We start from the raw sequence: 23,893 nt of genomic DNA, 5'->3' as shown, positions 1-23,893 counted from the left end.
TAGCACATCTACAGAAGTCGTTTTAATATTTTATCTGAAGCCAGGAATTCATCTCTGATGATCTCTTGCATGGAATATGCAGCACAGATTGGAAGCTCTCATTTGTTGCTCCAGTGGTGACAATCAGCATCACCACTCTAATCAACGACTCAACCTTTTGACACACAAAAGTGCAAGGAAGATGCGTACAATACTAAGTCTAATCACTCTTACACTGACCACTAACTCTTCATTACTGGTGAGTACATCACTCATTATCAAACGGTCAACTATTAACCATTTAATCCATTATATACCACATAGGAAGGTGAAAAGGCACCATAACAATATACTCGCAGTTGACAAAGACTACATTTGGAATACAGGAGGTGAACAAATGAATGGCAACTGATGTGAAACGGATCTGGGGGGGTGGTTAAATAAGCTCTGCTTCTCCCCACTCCTTTTTGGACATGTGGAACTGTGAACTGTGTGATGCACTCAGGTGTAACTTGTATGCGTGTTCCAAATGAATCAAACCATTACCATACTGGGTATTTTCTGTTTTTTTTAACCTCATTCGTCAGGTCGTAGTCATTACATTTTGAGTCTTTGACTTCGCTTCAGCTCTTAAAATGCTGTGTCATAGTGTGCAGCTCCAACAGAAAAGCCCAGAATAGCTCAGCTGCTCTATTATGGATAACGCAACAGCAGCATCCTCTGGTCATCAAACAGGCTGAGGGATGCATGAGCGTTTAAGCAATCACGCATGCATGTTTCTTAACAGTCCGTATTATAAATGTGAGCGTGAACGGTCGTCTCTCTCCTTGTGTCAATCCTGTGATTGGCTAGTCATCTGTCGAGGCCACGCCTCTCACCATAAGTCAGCCCATTTTGACACCAGTCACCTTTGACCCTGAACAGGATAAGCTGTAAAGAAAATGGATGGTAGTCTGAACATGACAGGGACAACAATGTTACGACACGTTTTCATTATCAATACACAGCATTTTTCGAATCTTTTTATGGAGTGCGGCCCACTTTTTCCTCCAAAAAGGCAGAAAGAAAAATGCATTACAGTGCTTGCTTCCTCGTTTATCGCAGGGGATAGGTTCTCAAAATAGTGAAATCTGCAAAGTAGCCAACTTAGTTTTTTTTTTGTTTTTTTTACAATGATTATAATGATTAAGGCGGTAAAAGCCCTCACCATACACTTTATACACGTTTTTCAGAGAGGCATTAACATTTTCTCACATTTCTCTTGTTTAAACACTCAATGTTAAAATTTCCTTTGAATTTTAATGATCAACCTCCAGGTCGGACTAAAGGAATGAAGTCAGTCATGCGCATTTTTTCTCCTGTGACCGTGCCTTTTCGTCCTGGCCTCGTTCCGCTGTGCTGTAGCGTTTTTGTATTCTTGTTAAAACATATTGCTGCAGTCCTTCAACCAAAGATTCATTTACAAGCTAGCAAGCTAGCGATGACACAGAAGACACGGCCCAGCCTCATGAAGGAGATTGATTGACAACGGTCTAAAGCAATCAGGACACAGGAAACAATGGGCGGTGCAGACAATGAACAGATGCACCTGAATTCACGATGTAGCTTTTAGCCTGGAGGCTGGCAGGCTTGAGAGGGCGTTTCTCCAAGCTGCATCTACATAAGCCACACTGCTTCCCTTGTTCTAATTCCAAATGACTTAGGATCACATATAAACTTGTATTTCAATAACTGGGGTAAAATTGGAGCCTTCTCAAACTTTTGAACGGTAGTGTATAAAAGAATAAAAATAAAATCTAGCTCCATAATGCACATCACTGCAGCATCAGGCTACCCTTAAAGAAATATTCCTGTTGGTGAAACCTGTTTTGAAGTGGTTCTGCGCCCTCCCCATCCTGCGTCCAAAATAATGAGTCTCATGTGAATACACGCACGCAACAGAACATCTTTCACACAGTGTACCCTTGGTTAACTTCAATGTCATCACTTATTGGGAGGAAATGGAATGGAAGGATATCCAAACACAAATTTACAAAGTTCATGAAGGTTATTTCACTTTTTTTCTGTTTTTGAATTTAGTGAAGTGAAAAAAATCACTGGAAACTATTCTGCAACTAAGATTCTCTTATGAAGCCCTCTATGAATGTTTGAAAGGCTTGAGGATTAACGTTCATGTTGTGGTGTGGTGTATTGCATACATTTATTTGATCAAATGTGCAAACTTAGTAATAATGACACTACAGAATGAATGGCCACATAAAATAAAAATGCAAGCTGCAGGACATCACGTCAATCAAATGTCACCTTTGCTCCAGTAAATGGCACGCGCCATTAAAAGCTTTCAGCAAAAATACTCTATTGTTATATGGGAAAAAGGGCATTCCTGCAAATGTAATTGTATTTTTTGCCACTCCTTCCATCCACAGGGAACCTCCTGCAAAGGTCAGGGATAGGGATGAGGAATGCATTTGTTCAGGAAACATCATATTCCAGCAGTCTGTTTGTCTGGCTGCACTGGCTCTGCTATTATTAGCCTCAAGAAAGAAAAAAAAAAAAAAACAACACACACACACACACACACACACACACACACACACACACACACACAGTGACGGACACATCACACGGTCTGCCTCAAAGTGATTCAGCGTTTTCTGCCAGGCAAGGAGGTGAAGGTCATCTTGTACAAAATACATTTTGTCTTTGTTCATCTCTTAAAGTCAACATTCACTGGATGTCAAATGTCGAATAGGTTTGCAAACTTTCTATTTTTTTTATCCTTAGCGTGTGCATTAAGCCTCACTTCAGACCTCTCCATCTCTTACAACGCAGTCGCTCCCCAAGGCTGCCAGAGCACAGAAGGATGCTAGCAACAGATGCCAAGGCAACAGCAGCAAATTAACACTTTGCTCACTGGCACTGAGACCGAAAATAATATCCAGCCCAACAGTAGGATGACGCACATGAACAATGCATTGAAGCAGGCTGCCTTGGTGTTTAAAGAAACATTATATTGCTGGATAAGAACTTTGTACAGCATTACAGTTGCTCATTACCATTTGAAGCCCTGCCAAGAACAAGATGAAAAAGATGATTAAGCATCATTAGTAATAGAAATAGTGTGCCACTTAATTGGTTTGCTAATTCTAGTGGCAGTCAGTACTGTTCGTGTTCAGGTCAATGTTTCCAACTTGGCGACGGTGTCTGTATATTTAAGAGTGTTCAGACGCCTCTAGCTTTTTAAAAAAAAAAAAAAGTAACTAGTGACAAATCCAGCAAGTTTTGAGAGACATTGGAGACTTTAGGAGGTGCTGACGTGAAAGCATGTATCGTTCTTAAAGGGATAGTTGGGATTTTTTGACATGAAGTTGTATGACACCCCCATCAACAAAGACTTACCGATGCAGATATACTTCTATTCTCTATACTGCAATTCCCCGCCGAAACGCTACTGTCACCGTTTTCCTGAGTGTCAACTCAGTGAGTAGCTCTCACGGACCTGTTAGCTTCCTTCATCACGAGCAAACAGTGGCAATTAGGAGAGCGAGAGTGTTACTGAAGCTGGAACTAATCAGTGTGTTACAACAGTCACTTTTATTGAAAATGTTGATCCGAAATTGGAGAATGCGTTCACAAATGCCCTTTGAACAAGTCATGTAAACACAGTAAATGGGCAATGACGCAAATTAGATGAGGACGTCATTTTACGACATCTAGCGAGTTCTCGGACAGCCGATAGCTGCTTTTGTTACTGAGAGACGAGATGAAACGTCACAAAAACACTGAGTGAATGAGACCAGCATGGCTCAACCAATTGGAATAAAACATGTCTTGTTCAGGATGGCTGAGCTATCACGTTCATTATGCCAAACACCGAAGATCAAGCAATGGCATCATGCATATCAAAATACAGTATATACAGTACTAGTACAGTACACTACAGTTGGTGCCCTGCTTTTCGTGGGAGTTACTTTCCGGGACGACAAGCGGACGGCAAAAAAAAAAAAAAAAAAAACAAGTAATTGAGACGCCCGTGAAAATCTATTTGTCACATGGCTCGCTGCCCTTCCCCCTCCAAACCGTCCTGCTAGCTTGACGTTGATGATCTCCTGTTTTAGATCATTTGCAACAAGACTGCCTGTTGTATCAACTGGATTAGATGCAGTTCCAGAATCCTCCCCAGTCTCTCTTCAATATGCTTCACACACTTACTGAACAATTTGAAAGTAAAATGTATTGGTACTCACTCCTAAAGTATAAAAGGAACAGCAAACCCAAACAAGACAAAAAAAACCCTCTAAAGCAAACACTATTTTGCTGGTTGATAATTGTGCTACAAATTATCGTCGATAATCAATTGTATCGGCATTGTTTTACACCATCTTTTTCATTCATTATATTGCATAATATACACCAGTGTGTCTGGCTCGCCGCTTCCCTCAGCTCACTGTGACTGGCTTTATCGTTTACTGTGAGGACTCTTACCCGGCTGACGTGTCAGAGTTCCTGCTTTCTTCCCAGGAAAAACGTAGACTTGCAAAAACGTAAACTTGCAAAGCTCAAAGCCAGGCTGACGCTTTCTACCGAGGTGGTGCGGTTCCCACATAATGTTCCGTGGGACTATGAGGATTGTCGCCTTGTCGCTACTTTTGAACATAATGTGCTCACGTTGTTCATTCTGTTTAAAACCCAAATATTGCCACACTGGGGCTGTTGCGTTCGCCTTAGAAACCATTGCTTCTGTACGTTCATTCAAGTTAGCATATGCTTTCTCACCAGGCTAGTTTGTTACAGAGTCCACCCACTGTATCCACAAAGAGGCTGAATGAGAGGACAGGAGGGCATCATACACCAAAGGTCAACAGGTCACGCTGAGACAGAGCACACACTAAAGGAACTTTTAGAGCAGTGCCAAACTCCCTAAAAACTGGCCATGGCTACAGAAGACGCTCCCATTTAATCACACTAAAATGAGCATTCAGTGAGCAACATGAGAGCCAAAAAGACGAGCAAGCAAAAATGGATAACCTAGGAAAGAGCGTCAGGCATAAGGAGGCATAACAAGGCAGCACTGAAAAACAAGATGTAAACACTTAGCCTACTTCAAATATAAAAGCGGCAATATGTGGAAAATCCACAAAAGTTACCTTTGCGTTCCTTCACGGCTCACACAGGGCAGCAGAAATGATCTGCACAATTCCATCGCCGGGGACACGCCGTACAATGCCAACAGAGTGACCAGTAGACTGACACGCTTTTAAACCAAGCTAATTAGCGCAGCTGTGCACCCGGGCTGTCGGTGAAGCGTTCAAGGAAGGGACGACTGTAGGACTTTTGCCCTTCCAATTGAAACCGTGAAATAAATCACCCCATTACGTTCGTATGCTGAACATTTTAAGAGTATTATCACGTATTTGGAAATTATTACCGACTTATGGTGAATGAGATGTGCTTTCTGCAGAAAAAAATGCCTATTGTCGGAGGGGAAAAATTGTTTTTTGGCCAGAAATGAATGCTGAATCGTGAATGTAGGGGATCAACTATGCATACTGTAACCTGTTCTTGGAGAACAAAAAAACGTTAATGTAAGGTACTAAGGGGCCTTTTCATCGCATTCATGCTAATTGTCGGTATAAAAAAGGAATTGTTTACTTAAGACCAGTAGTAATACATGCAGCTAGTGCTCTGCTAAACCCTGCTAAAAAAAAGGTTCCTAAATTTCATTAAAGTTCAACTTCAACCTTGTTCAGGGAATGACACCACCACCACTTGTGTACTGGAGAGGTCACAGTTATTCACATTTAATATGTCTGCCTAGTTGATTCGTTACAGAAGACAAATTACTTTGATCCCGAGATGCTGACAAACTGGTGAAATTTATAACCCGGCTCCCGAGTGTGGACTGCACTAGCGGCACCGCCTCGCACTGACACTTATCACCGGATGGACCATAAAACCTGCTTCTTCATCCCCGAAGAGAGCCAAAGACAGACTCTGGGAGAAAATACGTAACTCCACAAGCCGAGGCAATGTGCATGTGTGTGAATAAGCAGCCAGACAGAGATTACATTCATGCTGTGCATCCACAAATAGTTGAGTCCTCAGAACCTTGGTAACAGAGCTTCCAAAGATGGCAAATTCTTATGGAACGCCTGTAATAATGTGTTTTTCTTTCAGCCTTTTTGGAGGAAAAAGTGGGGCGCACTCCGTAAAGAGATTTGAATTACGGTAAATAATAGCATTCTGTGTATCGGGTGTTCAAATAATAGCATTCTGTGTCTTGGTTGTGAAGGGAGGATTGCAGGTATTTTAAGACAAGCATGTGTGCAGTAAATATCTAACAGCACACACAGGAGTGGTTGAGCTGTTACATACATTGATTACATCAATTCTCTTTGAGCAATTATGAATCTCAAATGAATCCCTGCTAGGAAATGAGATAATGTTTTATACAAGACGGCAGCTATTATTCATGTGTTTTAATGCTATCGTGTGTTTCCTGTGGTTATGAAGAAGGGGCTAAGGTGTGTTGAGTCCTCTCCTTTAGTTCAAAGCGACTGAAAGAGGGCTGTTTTATAACCATTTTTTTAGTGGCTGGCCCTTACCACACCATCTGCTGGGAGCATTGCAGAGGTATAAATCTTTGTAGGACTACACCCTGCATTGCACATCCACACCAAGTACCAAGGCTGTCCCACCCAATCGGTGGGCAGAAAAAGGGAAGGACTTGCAGACTGGTCTGTGATGCTCAAGGTCTAGGGCGTTGTGTGTGGAGCAGTGGGGGCAGGGGGTGTATGTGTCACAAAGGACTTCACACAGTACAGCAGCAGATCATCCATCATCTTTGTGGTATGCATCTGACCTATTGCCCCGTGTCAGGAAAAGAATACACGTTAGGGGAGACAGCTCTCTGGTGCCTCTTGGTTCAAAGTATTTCATCAGCTGATTCATCAGCAAAACATTTAGTTTTGCTGATGAATCAAGGCAGGAAAAGCATGCACTATGTGGTTTTTTGCATGAATAATAATCCATGCGTGTTACAGTTAACATTTACATAGCAAGCGTTGCAACACAGCGTTGGGATGCCAGTCAGCAGGCCAGCTGTAATACATAATCCCTCCAGCGTGTTCTAAGACCTCCTCCCGGCTGGGCATGCCCGGAACACCTCACCAGGGAGGCAGCCCGGGCCACCGCAACTGGCTCCTCTCCATGTGGAGAAGCAACGGCTCTACTCTGAGCACGTCCCGAATGACCGAGCTCCTCACCCTATCTCTTAGGGTGAGTCCAGCCTCATTTCAGCCACTTGTATCCGCCATATCCTTCTTTCGGTCACGACTCAAATGACCATAGGTGAGGGTGGGAACATAGATGGGGAGCTAAATTGAGAGCTTTGCCTTCCAGCTCAGCTCTCTCTTCACCGCGACGGTCCGTTACAGCGACCGCATTACTGCAGACGCTGCGCCGATCCGCCTGTCGACCTCACGCTCCAACCTTCCCTCACTCACGAACAAGACCCTGAGATACTTGAACTCCTCCACCTGGGGCAGGACTTCATTCCCAAACCACCGTTTTCCGACTGAGAACCATGGCCTCAGATTTGGGGGTGCTGAGTCTCATCCCAGAAGCTTCACAGTCAGCTGCAATCCTCCCACTGAAGGTCACAGCCCGATGAGGCCATCAGGACCACATCGTCTCGACCCCCGGACTGGATGGATTGATTCAATAAATCAATAAGAATAATCTATAAACAGAAAAATGCATAAAACAAGCACGTGCAGCCTCATTAATGCCAAGTCTTTATTGGGATGGTGTCTCACAGCGATACATAGCAAGTTGAAACAGTAAAGAGAATAGCATATCAACTACATTCAATCCCTAAGCTCTAATAAATGCAAATAATATGCTAGTGATGAAACACTCCACTGAACAGAATCATTCACGTCACACACATGGCCAGATACAAAGCTGCTGGTGTTTTAAGGCATTTTATATCCTACAGTATTTAGTCTATGGCACAATATTCATCCTTGCATTGGACATTTTCACACATTTTGTATTGTGATGCCACGACCTGGTGCTTTTATTTTGGCAGTGCTGTAGTGGTGGGATTGTTAGACATCCTTGAAAATGTATTTGGTTTACAGTCGGATTGTAAAAGTAACCATTACGACTCTGGAGCGCAACATACATACACTTGCATGTACTGTAGACGTTAGGATAGGCCACTGCGTAGAGAAACAAATACACACTGACTACAGTACTGAGATCAATCGCTAAGCCACAAGTAAAACAAGCCGTTCCAGAATATTCTGTCATACAATCACGCTTTTTTTGTTGCTTTTTTGTTCATTTGATGTGTGAGTGCAGCTTGTCAGGGCGTGGTCGGTCACGGCTCGCGGCAGGAGAGTAACGTCGCTGTGTTTAAGCTGGCAGTGAGCGAGCAGAAGAAGAAGAAGAAGAAGCTACAAGTACATAACTGTACTGGTGAGGTCATACTACAACAGACATTTTTATCCAGTCATGGCCAAAGTTCCAAAGCGAGAGGTTACATTGAAAACACGGTGGGTTTGGGCTGCGTTTTTGCTGTAGTTTGAATGTTTGGTCTTTGGGCGTAGTGATATGCGTTGTGGGTTACAAAGCGCCATCATGAAGCGTGGAAACATGGACACACATCTCGTCGTAGTCATTTACAATACAGCCTCTTGCGCGTCACTCTTGCTCAAACTCATCTTTTTCATCCTTATCGTCATAGCATTACTAGATAGAGATCTTTAGCCTAAGTCACATTTTAGCTAAATAAGTGTTTTGCATGACGCAAGCATCTACATATACCATGCAAATTAAGCCAGATTAATACTCCTACGCTCATTTAAATAGCTACTATTATTGTGACTGAGGAAGGTCAGTGCCCCCGAGGGCTACTTACATGCACGTAAACTGATGCACCAACATGGATTTGGACATGTGTGCGAGGAGAGAGTTAACTGACAACATCAAAAGCCACAGTTTTGGTGAACGGCTTTACTGAGTGTCAATTCTAGATGGTTTCCCGCCATCGCTTGTGTGCTCCCTTGCTGAACTGAAGTATTGCATCACGTCGATGAAGTTGCTCATGATCATTTGAGTGTACAGTTGACATGTTGAAAATATCTGACCTATGCATAGTGGTTGCACACATGCCTTTCCTGGAATTGCGGTAGTGGTGCTGAACCAGTTGCAATCTACTGAGTGTATGTCTATGATTTCTGTTGAAAAGACCAGACCAGAGAGTTCTAACGTGTTCTGGCTAAGTGCTTGTTCTTTTGGATGTGTGAATGAAAAACAAAGGTGGACAAAGTGGTGTTGAACAGAGTGATTGGTATTGTGGAACCATGATCCATTTCCTTTGTTATTTCAAAAGAAAACAGAAGCTACATTAAAAAGAGTTGTACATCTTTCCCTGTGCTAATATGTGGGAATCCAACACATAATTCTAAGATGTTTATGAGAAGGCAAACTATCTGGTCCGTGTGGTGGTGCAAGTGCAAAGACCCCGGGCTTGTTTTAAATAAATAAAGGAGGGGAATTGCACAAATTAAAACAGGCTTACACTCGGGGCTTAGTTTTTCTGATTGGTGGAGGTATCACCGGCATCTTGCTGCTTCTCCACCTTCTTGGTGGTGACCACTGTCTCCTCATAGACCTCGTGGGTGGCCTTGACTCCCGGCTTGCTCTGCGGCTGGCTCTCATCCTTGCCTTCCCTCTTGGAGCTCTTACCGGAACCGGTGTAGATGCGGGTCTGGTAGCTATAGCTCTGCCCGCCACCTGAAGTAATGGATGGGCTGGGATAGGTGATTCCTGTCCCTATGCGGGTCTCCTCACCCTCCAGCAGCTTCCTGTAGGTAAAAATGAAGATGAGGGGATTGGAAAGGAGCAATAAATACGGCAAAATGTATGTTTATGTGTGTATTTTTCTTACATTTTACGTTACGGTGCTCAAACTCTCTTACCTATATGCTGCAATCTCAATATCAAGCGCCATCTTGACATTCAGCAGGTCTTGGTACTCCCTCAAGTGACGAGCCATCTCACTCTTCGTAGCCCTCAGCTCATTCTCCAAATCTGCCATGTTGTCCTATGAAACACACAGGTCAACGTTTTGCTGACAAAAAAAGTCTTCAACGCAAAGCCTGACACCCTAGAACTGGCCGAGTTCACGGAGCCCAGACTGACTTTCAGCAAAAAGGCTGCTTTGCCTGAGACTGAAAAGGCTGTAGAAATGACAAATTATTAGAAATTCAAATCCCGTCTATAGAGTGTTGCAAGAAGCGTCACAGTGATTTATTTTTAACAAGAAGAGCAACACATTGAGCAACATTCATGAAGCCTTTGTGTGTTTAACTTGAATAGCATTTTTACTATCTTGTCCACTTAAAGATGCGCCTCATGTGTGGCAGTCTGCTGCTTTGGGACATAAGGACGTGGGCGTTGTCACTTGCAGCTGCTGAGCTGAGAAGTCCCGGGAGAAATTCAGCACCGCGGACAGCGCCCGCCACCCCCCCAACTGATAACGTTGTTCATGAAGTAATAATAGAGAGTGAAGTAATAAATACAGTTGCATTACCTGGTAGCTTCCAATCTCCACATTGTGCCTATCCTCCATCTCCCTGAGCTGCTTTTCCAGGGACTCATTAGTGCCTCTCAGGCTCTCAATCTCAATGGTTTTGGACTGCAGTTGCCTCCTGAACTCACTCAGTTCCTCCCTGCTGGCACGGATGGCGTCGTTGCTACGGGTAGCCTGCTCAGAGAGGTCAGCAAACTTGGTCTTGTACCACTCCTCGGCGGACTGCAGGTTCTTGGATGCCATCGATTCGTACTGGCTGCGAATCTCCTTGAGAGCGGAGGTCAGGTCCGGCTTGGAGACCTCCATCTCCACAGACACCTGAGCAGCCTGGATCATATCCGTGAGTTCGGCCACCTCCTCGTCGTGCACCTTCCTCAGGAAGTTGATTTCATCCAGGAGAGATTCCACCTTCTTTTCCAGGTCCAGGCGCACCATGGTGGCGTCATCCACATCTTTCTTAAAGGCTTTGAGGGCTGCCTCCGCCTCCTCCCGGGCGCGGAACTCGTCCTCATATTTACCCCTGAGCTTCTGGAGGTCGTCTTCGATGCTGTCTCTCTCGATGAGAAGCTGGGACTTCTCCCCGTTGAGCTCGTCCAGCTGGGAGCGCAGTTCGCGGATCTCCTGCTGGTACAGCTCGGCCAGGCGGGACGGTTCTGCCTGCCTCTGACGCAGCGCGACCAGCTCGGTCTCCAGCACTTTGTTATGCTGCTCCAAGTTGCGCACTTTCTCGATGAACATGGCGAAGCGGTCATTGAGACCTTGCATTTGCTCCTTTTCATTGGTGCGAATAATTTTGAACTCATTGTTGAGGACGCTGCTCTGTGTCAGGTCGAAGGTCTCCACGGGCATGGACGAGAAGGAGCGCCCTGACTTCCTGCTGTATGAACCCAGGGATGCGACGTTGCTCCGGGATGCCGAGGAGGACCGGTAACCCCCCCGAGAGGACATGGCTGTCCGCGACGGGGTGGAAGCATAGCGGGGAGATTCCCCGAAGATCCTTCGGTAGGAGGAAGAGGAGAAGACTTCAGATCCGTAGCTCATCCTGGTTGGAATGGAGACACAACAGAGCGGTGGGCGCGTCTCCTTTTTATGGGGGAGGGCGGTCCGATTATTAATTAATACAGTGGTGACCGAAGTGTGGCCCGGGGCCATTTTCGGACCGCAGCTCGTTTTTTATTGGTCCTAATATTGAAAAAATATTGACCTACATGGGATTGGCTGTGTGCGTCTTTAATGTACAAAATTGTCTGTATGCGGCCCTCCCACTGATTTGCTCCAAATGGCTCAGACATAATGGTTGATTTCGGATGCCCCCCAAACTACATGCGTCACTTTTACTTTTTGTACTTAAAATTAAAAAAAAAAAAAATCACTGTAATGGTAATGTGTATGCCCGCTCATTGGATGCAGTTCTCTGCATGGGAGCTGGAGATGGAACATTCCTTTCAGCAACTCGGCGAAAATCTTATCCTTTGTAAAAACAATGCTCTGCCAAATGATTCAAATCCACCAAAAATGATCACTGATCACTTCCAAAAGCTGCTGTATGTCACTAGCTCAGTGGTTTGATATTGAGAAACTGAATTTAAGTGTACTGTGCAGACTATCACAATTGGCGTTCCCTTGGGGGTGCGCGTACCACACTTTGGGAACCTAGGCTCTATATTGTAGATTATTTTTATTTGATTTATTTGATATAAGTGAAATGATACATTATAGAGGATGTACTTATCGTTTTTCAACCCTGCACCCAAACATTAAAATATGCAAAGTGCTGGTATAAAGGTTGACTTTGAAAGGCATATGGTATGTATATATGGTCCTGCTGCAGAACCCAAGATGGTTTCAGCTTGAGGTCACCGACAGATGGCCGGACATTCTCCTTCAGCAGAATTTATTGTACCATTTATCACAGCAAGTCTTCCAGGTCCTGAAGCAGCAAAACAGCCCCAGACCATCACACTACCACCACCATTTTTTTTTTTACTGTCGCTATGATGTTGTTTTTTTGAAATGTGGAGTTACTTTTACGCCAGATGTAATGGGACGCACGCCTTCCAAAAGTTAACCTTTTGTCTCATGTATTTTCAGTGTATTTTCCCAAAGGTCTTGGGTATCATCAAGATGTTTTCTGGCAAAATTGAGACGTGCCTTAATGTTCTTTTTGTTCAGCAGTGGTTTTGGTCTTGGAACTCTGCCATGCAGGCCATTTCTGCCCAGTGTCTTTCTTATGGTGGAGTCACGAACACTGACCTTAGCTGAGGCAAGTGAGTATGATCTATTTCGACCCAAAGAATTCTATAGACCATTTTAAAGTAGAGCTCTATTTAGATTGTCTAAATGGTCCATTCATGAATGTTTGATTACCCTGTTTCAGCAAGCAGGAGGAGTCTGTTTTAAGTTGAAATTTTTGAGAAAATAAACAGTATGGTGTCCTAACATAAGAAATGTCCCGCCCTCTATGCTGTACAAGAGAGAGATTCATCAACTTGCCCCCGATACAGCTGATGGCTGCCAGTTTGTCAATCACAGGCCTTGCAGGTCTTGTCTCACAATTGTGGAATCTGAGCAAGGTGACATGTGCAGTATATTATATCTATCAGTATATTATATCTTCCCCTCAGTGTTCCAGACTAGAAGCATCCTCACCTCAGGACCTGTACACACCAGCCAGCATTAGAAGCTTCATGTAGATTTACAGAAGGTCGGTCACATCCACAGTCTTCTATTTTTGACCATAGCGATTGATCCCATCCATGTTTGGCATTGCAATGATATTATTTTTAACAGCTTGACGGAGTAAAAGCTGGGTAGTTGACAAACTATCAGTTGGAAATGGCCACTTTTGTGGGTCTTGGAGTCACTCAGATGACATTTACCACCGCCACCCTGCCTGAAACTTGATGTGGAAGTCAACACCAACAGGTTTCCAACATGTTGCCTGCTCCTTTACATCAGAGTCATCTTCATCACAGGCGCTGGAATCAGAGTCCCACATGGTGTGCTATCCTCCTCCAAATCACTGTCACCTCCTTATCAGAGGTGAAGATCAGGCAAGGGTCTGTACACCCTCGCTGTGCAGTATTTATACTATGACAGTCACTGAAATGGAAGTTCAGGTAGCTTTATGATGTTATGAACTCCCCAGCACCACTCTCCCGACCCAAGTTACTACAAGAACCTGCCTGTCTCCGGGGAAAGCTGCAGACAAATGTGGTGGGAATGCACAGTTCCCGTCACAGTGTCAAGGTCGCCCTTCAGCTCTGTCATCACTGTCCTATAAAAAATGCACACAAACCGGCATGCAGAGTTTTACAGTTTCACGAACCCTAAAACCATCAGTTTCCTTGATGTGACCCACGCTGGTATATGAAATCTCTCTTAATGGACATGGGTCAAGTTTGACCTGAACCGGCTCTGTGTACAAAAAATGGGCCCACCTGTACAAAACAAATTCATTTGTATGTATTTTGGGTCACTTTAGGAGAAGTAATGACATTTCCGGCTATATATGCTTGATATACAGGAATGTGCTGTATATACCTCACAGAAGCGACTGCACCCCTCACATTTCTGTAAATATTTTATTATATTTTTTTCCCGGGACAACACTAAAGAAATTATATTTTGATCCAATTTCAAGTTGGCAGTGTACAGCTTGGACAACAGCGTAAATTTACCGTCCCCTCAAAATAACTCAACACACAGACGTCAATGCAGGGGTAGGGAACCTATGGCTCGAAAAAATGAAAATACATACATTTTTATTGTCTGAGAGCCAGATGCCATCATAAAAAGAGACACATCTGCCTCTCAGACAATAAAAATTTATTTATTTTCATTTTTTTGGCTGACATTTTAAAGTCAAATATTACAGAAATCACAGCGCTAAAAATAACGTTCATAGTCTAAAACTTTCTTATCCGTTTTAATCCATCCTTGTTTGATATTTTCCAGACCAGACACCAAAACTTGATTATTACTAGATAATGTGGTAGCCTACTAGGGTCATTGAGAGCTCAAGAAGTAAACTTACCTCCTTTAATCAAATAATTCTGCAGAGCAAACCCTTTTGATGGACAAGAAGGCAAAAAGAAAGATTAGGAGTACGGTGCAAACCCATACAGCAGCAGAAGCCACATTAATGGTATTTATTATTGGTTAGCCCTGCCATTGGCTGGCGACCAGTCCAGGGTGTACACCGCCTTTTGCCCGAAGTCAGCTGGGATAGGCTCCAGCACACCCCTGCGACCCTAAAGAGGAGAAGCGGCATAGAAAATGAATGGATGGATGGATAGCTTCAGTATAAATGTGTTAATAAGAATTATTATATTCTGAAATTGACGATCTTGCTTAAAAATGGACGTATTAGTTGTATTCGATGTTAAAAACAGGATATGGCTCTTATGGAAATACATTTTAAAATGTGCTTTCACGGCTCTCTTAGCCAAAAAGGTTCCCGACCCCTGCATTATGCCTGAACCGCTGGCAGCGAGTGAGTATCCTCCTGAAGTGAAAATGTCCCAAATATGCCCAAAGTGTGAATATTTTGTGTTGTCTCTGGAATTGTTTTCTACTCCATTAAGACGACGGATGGTAGACACCTTTGTGCTCCTCTACCTGCCATTTGAGGATGCTCCACAAATGCCCAATGGGGTTTATGTCTTGAGATATACAGTATGACATATGAACAAATTCAGCCAAATTCATGAATATGTTCATGTTTTTTTTTTTAACTTTATTGCTAGTTTTGTGGTTGGCCGGCGAACAAGAAATCCAACAGTAGGACTTTGCCTCCCCCTGTTGGAAAAACGAAGAAATACTTTAAAGAAGGCTACGCCTTTCTTTGCATGCAATAAATGAAGCATGTGTGGCGGCAGCACTAATGGACTGTACAGTATTACAGTTGTAATTGCGCTGTGGCGCTCTTAAAGCCGATTCGTTCCTGAGATTTGACCTATTTTGTCAAATGAAATGGGTCTTTGTTATTAGAATTTAACATTATATTATAATATATTTTTGCAGCTTTTCGTTGTGTTTTAAATAAATCCATTTAAGTAATAAACATTTGATATCATGTTTTTTTTTATTTATTAAGACAGCAAAAAAATCTGAGGAGCCACCTGGGAGCTGAAAGAGCCGACTCTTTAGAGAAATTTCCATCACTCGTAAAGACGCCATGACCTGGGTCACGTGCGTCATGACGACAGCCAGCCCCGCCTCCTCTTGACAGGCAGGAAGAGTCTCCGCCTTCACGAATGCCTTCCATTCATAGCTGGCAGCAGGGACAGAAAAACAGCAGAACAGACTGAGTGGAGATTCTGCAGCGTGTCCTTACAGAGCACACATCAGGTGGTCTGACTGCATCTTTCCGTATAAATACAAACAGCCCTTCTTTTCTCCCACCTTCACGCTGCTACACAAGGCGCATGCTCAGACCTCCTGGCTGTGCAGGATCTCAGCGGTGAGTACAGTAATGCTAGTCGCAGCTAACTTAAACGCGATGAAACCTGTCACTGCACTTGATGGCCTTTGCGTTTGTAAGCGTTTGCCCAGGGCACATCTGGCCAACTCCGTCAGTGTCGAACAAGGAGAGCTTCGCATACAGTTTGCTCGTTTAGCGTAAAATACTGTGTGTTGTTTTCCTGTTAGCCTCATTAATTCTACACTGGCCGTTACTGTTGTGTGTTAACTGCGGATGTTTACTTTTTACAGTATGCTGCTGTAGCTATTAGTAATTGCGTAATATATTGAGTGTAACCACCCTCAAGTCTAACAATGCCCGTTATACATTCTGCCTCCTGTAATACACACACAAGAAGGTCACCACTTGGATTTACCTAAGCAAATAGGTTACATCCTCCCATTCTAGCAATGTTACAACATTTTGAAATATGTAAAAGCAAGTCTGTGATTAATTCTGTCTGATAAAGCATGTCTTGAACTTTAATTTGGTACCTCATTCACTTCTCTACCCCAAATATTAAAGAGGTTAGAGCAGATTTCATAACGGGAGATAGTGCCTTTGGTTGCCATTGCTTTAACATTGAGTCAAGACAAAAGCTGTGATCCACCCACGGACCTTGGCAAGTACAACCGTACTACAAAATACATCATAACTTAGGCTATGAAAATCTGTTTTAAAAGATGAAAAGGCCATGGAAGAAAATCAAGTGTCATATTTGTCATGTATAGGCCTAGCATGGCACCCCACACTAACCACAAGAAATACCTATAGCTGTCTGTCATCCATGACAGGAATGTGTAACATCCACCATACACTCCATAGCTGAGAAAATCAATGTTTTTTTAGCATGATTTTGTTATAATGATATCTAAATTATCCATATTTTATTTGCTTTTAGGGCTGCACGGTGGCCGAGTGGTTAGCATGTTGGCCACCTGAGTTCAAATCTCCGCTTGGGCATCTCTGTGTGGAGTTTGTATGTTCTCCCCGTGCTTGTGTGGGTTTACTCCGGGTACTTGGGTTTCCTCCCACATTCCAAAAAACATACACGTTATAGCGACTCTAAATTGTCCATAGGTATGTAGTAGTAGTAAAAGGTATGCAGTAATTCTGGTTAAAAAAAAACATATTTCGCATCAGCTTTTAATGAAATTTCATCTGCAGGTAGATATTAGTGAATTAATATTCTATATACCGTTTAGCTTCTCCTGAAGGTCCAATTCATGAGTTTGAAGGGCTTAAAGTTGGACTTTGCATTCCTTTGAGTCGATGTGGTCCAACACTCAGTACACCGGTAAATGTGATTCAGAATTGAAGAGGAAGAAGTAATCTACCAAACAAACATGTATAAGAATGAAAATACACCCCATATTCTATGAGAAAATAGCATTTTTAAGGACGTCCCCACGGATTCTCCAAATCGAGTGCGCATGCAGTGTCAGATATTTGCACCGCTAAAATACGAGTTTTGGAACATTGCTACCCACTGGATAATTACTCCATGCGTGTTTATGTTTCAGCTGGCAACAAGTTATTTAACCCTAAATGGTGCAGCAGTACTTTCTCATTTGTTAAACAACAAAAATGTAAATCTGTTTCATCTATTTTCTATACCGCTTGTCCTCATTCGGGAGCTGGATGAGCTGGAGCCTTTCCCATCTGGCTTCGCGTTTGGACTGGTCTGATAAGCCGCTACTGTTTTTTATTAAAACTTCGAACGCTGCGGCGTAAACAGCGGTGCGATTAATTTATGGCTAAGTTCTAATCTTGTGACATTTCTTTTACTTCAGAACTACTACTAATTGCTTCAATACTGTGCTGCTCACGAGTAAGTGAGGAAACGGTAGCTCTTTCTTTCCGCTAATCTAAGGCACACAGAACTGCTGTCACCTTTCTTCTGCATTGTACTACCACCTGTGGCTGTTCACATGAGGCGTTTGAGCGCATTACGTAAATCTCAATGTTTAGCACTTATGTAGTTAAGCCGTTTTTTATTTTTATTCACGTACCCCATCCCCTTCCTACTTAGGGAACCTGGTTATTAGTGCATTCTTGTCAAGTGCACTGCGCTGACATCTCTTGTCCAACTTGAGCTCCCTTCCGACACCACCGAGGCTCACGTCGAAGTGTAAGCAGAGGTATCAGAAAGCATCGGCGAAACATGGCATAGATTGAAGTGTTGGTGTAGCCTTGCATGACATATGGGGATGTTGCCTATCTGCCTGGACGTGTTTAGTCGCATTTTTGCTGACACTAAGTGCTGGAAAGCTGACCTCTGCCCTCATGCTTTGCAGCCAAACCTCTCCAATACAGTTAAAAGTGCTTCTGAGCTACTTTTTCCTGGCTGATCTTAGTCCATTTGAGAGAAGTGTTGGTGTACTCACATTTTACATTTTTGCCTTTGGCCTTTTTTTATCAGAATGTACAAGCATAAAGCTGTTTCTCAAACTAGTGTGATAGTGTGGCTAATGTGGAATGTGATAATGTCATTGACTAGGGCTGCAACTAATGATTATTTAAATAACAGATTAATCGGTCGATTATTTTTTTGATTAATTGATGCATCGATCACAAAATAGTAAATGCAGAAAAATAGTAAAAGTAGTGGAACCTTAGTTAGCGTCATTCATTCACTCCAGAAGGTCTGACTCGAACCGAAACGGACATTCATCGAATCAATTTTCTCCCCAAGAAATAATGTAAAACCAATTAATCCATTCCAGAAAGCCAAAAATGTTAACACAAAACATGAGTTTAAAGTATTTATATGCATTTCAAATGGTTTTGTGCATGTCAAGCTACAATTGTAAATGAAATGATGAATGCAAAGAATAAATGAACATTAAAGCTTACTTTTATCTTCACTGAAGATGTGATTCTTGGCGTGCTGTCCCCAAAGACTCGATGTGGCAGCGAGATCAACCACCACCACCTTCCTGTTTTGACATTTTTTTTTTAAATTCAATAGTGTTTCTCACCTCAATACTGTAACCCAAAATGGAGCCAAAGAAAGTGCCAGCAGCTTGCTAAAGGTTGTGAGAAACACTATTGAATTCAAGAAGTAACCCATGACACAACAGGAAGCTGGTGTCCGTGGGCTGTCTCGCTACCACATTCTGTCTTTGGGAACAGTAGTCTTCAATGAAGGTACAAGCAATATTAAATGTTAATTTATCCCTTTCATCCATCATTTATATGCATTTACAAATTGTTGTATGCATGTACAACTATAATAATATAATTGTGGCGTACATTTTCGACATTAACCGAAAAAACCCAAACCAGGGTTCCACAGTATCACAGAGACAATTAAAAGCTCATAAGAAGCAAATTGTCACAACTACCACAAATGGAATAAACAAGAATGTAAGCCAAAGAAAACAGACTCATAAATACATACTCATATATATATATATTTTTTTTGACAAATATAGTAAATATATACCTGTATATTTCTAGTAGGAAGTAGACCTTTGGGACTTGGTCATTTTAAAAGTAGCTCGCAGGCTGAAAAAGCGTGAGCACTCCTGGTCTAACTGTTTAATTTTGGCATAGCTGTGACTGATTTAAAGTAGTCTGACTAGTAGGGAGATACGGTTATCTGTCTGTGACTGTAGAGTTACTGTTCGCGGTAACCATGCATCTTTCTTTGGCCATTCTTTGTAACTGATGCAAACTATATTCAAATGATTTGAGTAGATTTAATTTCCCTAAAGTAGATGATTTGTTGTTTTACCATTTTCATGTAATCAGCGGTTAACTTCTTACCCTCGTATAACAGTTAAAACGTCTTTCTACTTCCATTGCCATCATTATTCATTTGCTGTTTTCTAAATGACAGGTCTATGTTGACAAATTAACTGACACAGACTTGTTATTACCTATCTCCTCAGACACTGAAATACTTTAAAGATGACCACTTCATGGAGTGACAGACTGCAGAACTATGCAGACCTGCCTGCCAACATGGACAGAATGACAATGAAAAAATACAGACGAGAGCCGTACCACAGGTAAGAAACGCCTTACGTGGCTGTCTGAGCTGTCTCATGTGCACTTTATGCAGAATGCCGATGCTCAACATTTCCACCGTCAACTTGTTGTAATGGAGCATGTATGGAAAGGCATACATTAGCATATATTCTTATACGGTACATTACTAAGTGGCATGGTGGGGCATGTGGTTATCACATCTACCGCAAAGTCTCCTGCAGCAAGTTTTAACTAAGGAACCTCTACAGTACAATGCTGTTGTAACAGACACTACTTTCGTACTTTGCTACAAGTTCTTTCTTGAATTCCTTAGTGTTTCAAACCTTCTTTTTCAAAGTTCTGGCACTTGCCCCTTTTTTTGCAGCTGTCAGAAAAAAAAAAAAACCACACTCAGAATCACACATTTCCTTTGAATGCCTCATCAGAGCACGGCACAGCGCCTGAAGAAGGAAGGAATGAGACAGAGTTGTACAGTAATCCCTCATTTATCACAGTTAATTTGTTACAGACCTGACCGTGATAAGTGAATTTTCGCAAAGTAGGATTTGTTATTTACAAATTGAATATTTTTTTAGTGGAGCATAGAAGACCTGAGCACAACCTTCTAAATAGGGGTTTAAACATTATTTGAGCCCTCTAGACATGAAATAACACCCCATAGTCAGCTTTACATTTGTATTACTTTTCCTGGACAGCACACTTCCTGTAGTGGCTCATCAGTGTAACATTACTGACATCGGGTGACCAGTGTAGAATCTTACATACCATGTCTTCTAAATGCCTTATATTTGTCTTTTTGTTTATTTAGCCATTTTTATTCTTGGAAATGCTTAAGTTAGGCCACCCTCAGCAGTTCTGTCACCCTCAGCACATATTGCTACAAAATCTTCAACAAACTGTAATGCCCGTGCTTGTCATCAAGGAAGATGTAATTCCAATCGCGTTATTAACGTAAGATATTTTTATGACACACTTATTTTCTTTACACAATTACACAAATGTGACAAAGAGCGCTCTTATTTTGAAGTCTGGAAGTGTGTTGTGCATGTTGAGAATGGCAATTGACGGTTGATATGGGACGGGTGCAAGAATAAACGTGCCTCTCGTCTTTTTTTTACTCAGAACCTGCACGTCGTCAGTGGGCATTGGAAAATGGTCCTTACATTAAAAACACAGTAACACACAATAACTAACACAATAACACTAAAACACAACATGATGAAAATATACTCATCCAGCCTGAGTTACACACACACACACACACACACACACACAGCTGCACCAGCACGCTCTGCTAAACTAAGCTAACCCCACTAGCTTCCATTCACGCTCCGTAAGAGAGGAGGTTCCAAGGCTTTTTTCCGCCGTTTCGACATGTTTAGTAGTGTTTGTAATGAGATTCCACCGAGATTGAGCGGCCCGCCGTGGAAATACTTCCCCCACATGAACTTTCCCTCTTCTTGCGATGGCATCATTTCATTCACATGTCACTTTCCGTGGAATTCCGCGTTTAACAGTAGATTCCGTTTTTATTGGCCAAGTCTGCGATTATGCCCCCGATTCCGTTAACACGGGAATCATAGCGACTAAATGTGCCTATATTTGGACTCTAATAGAGCATAGTCAACCATGAAACAGCGATAATTTGTTAATTAATTTGGAAAAATCGTGATAGAGTGAAGCTATGGAATTTGAACCGTGAAGTGGCGAGGGACGACTGCATATGGTTCTGTGTGCGTTCTATGAACAAATAAACCACACCCACATACACACATAATGAAGATGATTCAAGGATTTCATGGCCAGAATCTGTCTAATGTGTCTGAACTCTAAAAGAATCACATTCTTGGCAGAGACTGAGTTACCAATGCTTGGATGCTTGGTTTGGGCGCTTGACCAGTTTGTAGGCGTACTGTTTGGCAATACATAAACTGACGCGTACTTGTGGCAATATTTTTTGTCGAAAACCGAATCTGGCGTGTACGAAAACCGAAGTTCCACCGTACTGCAGGAGGGGATGCTTTTGTTTTTTTTTTTTTGAGTAACCATTTCAACCCAAAAAACTGTGAATCATCTCACTGACTAAACTGTTTTTTTTACTTTTACATCCCATTAAGTGTTGGAGTAAAGGCGTTTCACTAGCATATGTCTCATAGACGGGATTCGTTGGGTGTGGTTTCATGACTTGTCATGCAAAATTCTTTGCCTCATAGAAAAGTGTCTCGACACTATTGAGGTCATGACCTTATACACTGTAATTATGGAGATCATTTGGACTTTTAAGTTGCTTTGTACAGTTTCTTTTACCGTGCAAGTGTCTTGTCCACTTTGTTGACTGTAAACACCACAGAGCCGTGCTGGTCTGGATGCAACGTACTGTATGTTGTTTAATGTTTAGCATGATGAAAGACATGTGCACTAGACACCACCATTTCACACTATGTGACTTGTTCAGAGGCTTGATGAACTTGTCAGACGACATACACCTCCACATGTGCCCAAGCACACGCACACGCACGCACACGCACGCACACACACATCCATAGTAAGAAAATGAGGATCCTAAGCTGATTAATGTCATCAGCCTTGATTATTCCTCTGTTTTCTGTTAAAGGCAGTCTACAAGGTGACTTTCTCTATTATCTCACATGTCATTATCATCAACATCTCATCACAATTTATCTCACACAGAGCCCTGACAAATGTGTTCAGTGTACATGAGGGGTGTCACGAGATCTTGCTATGAATGATAATACACGTAATATGGAAGTGGCAGTGCTTGAGGCAGGATTGGAAGCATTATGTGCTTTGTGCACACTGTACAGTAAACCTGCGCATTAAAGGAATAGTTGGGATTTTTTTTAACATGAAGTTGTATGACACCCCCATCAGCAGTGTAGTACATCAATAGAGACTTACCCCCCCAATTGGTCTCGTGAGTCCAATTTTCATTGGGTTTTTGTGACGGGGAACGTAGTTCCACTTAGTTGCTGGGTCATTTAGGTAAAGAGTTTGGCTTGTCAAAACAATATGTGTTCAAAAGAGTAGTGCATTTGTGTCATAAAATTGCCTTCTCAAAAAAATCAGACCTCACAAATTGCTCGGCGCTATATTTGGCTCCTGCCTTGTCCCTGCACACTGTCGCCTCTCCATTCTTGTGATTGCATCTTCAACTACAACTGCAACTGCAATTTTGAATTTCTAATTAACCTAACATGCATCTTTTTGGGATGCGGGAGGAAGCCATAGAAAACCCGCAAGCACGGAGGAGAATATGCAAAGTGCACACAGCAATGTTCCAGTGGAGATTTGTACTTGGATTTCCTGACTGTGAGGCGGGTCACTTCCCCTTCCCCTTGCTTCTATAGTGGAATGAACGGAGAGAGTGAGCCCTTATCTCATTTAGCCTCTTTGTGGTGGTGGGGCTACTCATGAGTTGAATGCCATCTAGTGGTTCAAATGTGAATTACACGTCTCATGTCAATAATTAATTTTAAAAAATGTTGACGATAACATCAATTATCGACGATAATTTGTAGCCTAATTGTCGATCAGCAAAATTTGTTGTTGTGACAAGCCTAAATGACTGTAATAATGTAACAAAACAACACTGGACAAACAAGAGCTGAATGAAAGCAACCTCGACCCTCGACCCCTGACAAATTAGGCGTGGTCGAAGAGGAGCCTGTGGAACCTTAGGATGTCGCCAGAATGCACATTTACCCTGTACACAACTTGATATTTATGGAGTATTTATTAAAAGGAACTTAATATACTGCCCCACTGGGTTCTAGTATCATTTTAAAAGCTTCTGAAATGAGCAGAATAGGATCCCCTTTAAAACGTTTTGT

The 23,893-nt window shown here is 42.5% G+C and overlaps 2 protein-coding genes across 2 annotated transcripts in view; one reads left to right on the top strand and one right to left on the bottom strand.

Annotated features, from left to right (window-relative positions):
- Positions 1-7,763: 7,763 nt before the first annotated feature.
- inab (internexin neuronal intermediate filament protein, alpha b) lies at positions 7,764-11,652 on the bottom strand. The gene is made up of 3 exons (XM_054778856.1): positions 10,583-11,652; positions 9,969-10,093; positions 7,764-9,854 (listed from the first exon to the last, which is right to left on the bottom strand). Exons 1-3 carry the CDS (start codon positions 11,621-11,623, stop codon positions 9,578-9,580), a joined length of 1,443 nt encoding a protein of 480 aa, XP_054634831.1. The 5' UTR covers positions 11,624-11,652; the 3' UTR covers positions 7,764-9,577.
- A 4,135-nt stretch (positions 11,653-15,787) lies between these two features.
- nt5c2b (5'-nucleotidase, cytosolic IIb) overlaps positions 15,788-23,893 on the top strand; it is a 30,890-nt gene continuing 22,784 nt past the window's right edge. The window contains exons 1-2 of the mRNA XM_054778854.1: positions 15,788-16,046; positions 19,943-20,062. Coding sequence (XP_054634829.1) covers positions 19,962-20,062 — 101 coding nt within the window. The 5' untranslated portion in view covers positions 15,788-16,046; positions 19,943-19,961. The remainder of the gene's footprint in view (positions 16,047-19,942; positions 20,063-23,893) is intronic.

Source organism: Dunckerocampus dactyliophorus, chromosome 6, assembly GCF_027744805.1.
Source record: "Dunckerocampus dactyliophorus isolate RoL2022-P2 chromosome 6, RoL_Ddac_1.1, whole genome shotgun sequence".
Classification (NCBI taxonomy): Eukaryota; Metazoa; Chordata; class Actinopteri; order Syngnathiformes; family Syngnathidae; genus Dunckerocampus; species Dunckerocampus dactyliophorus.
This window is presented reverse-complemented; position numbering and strand designations above follow the sequence as displayed.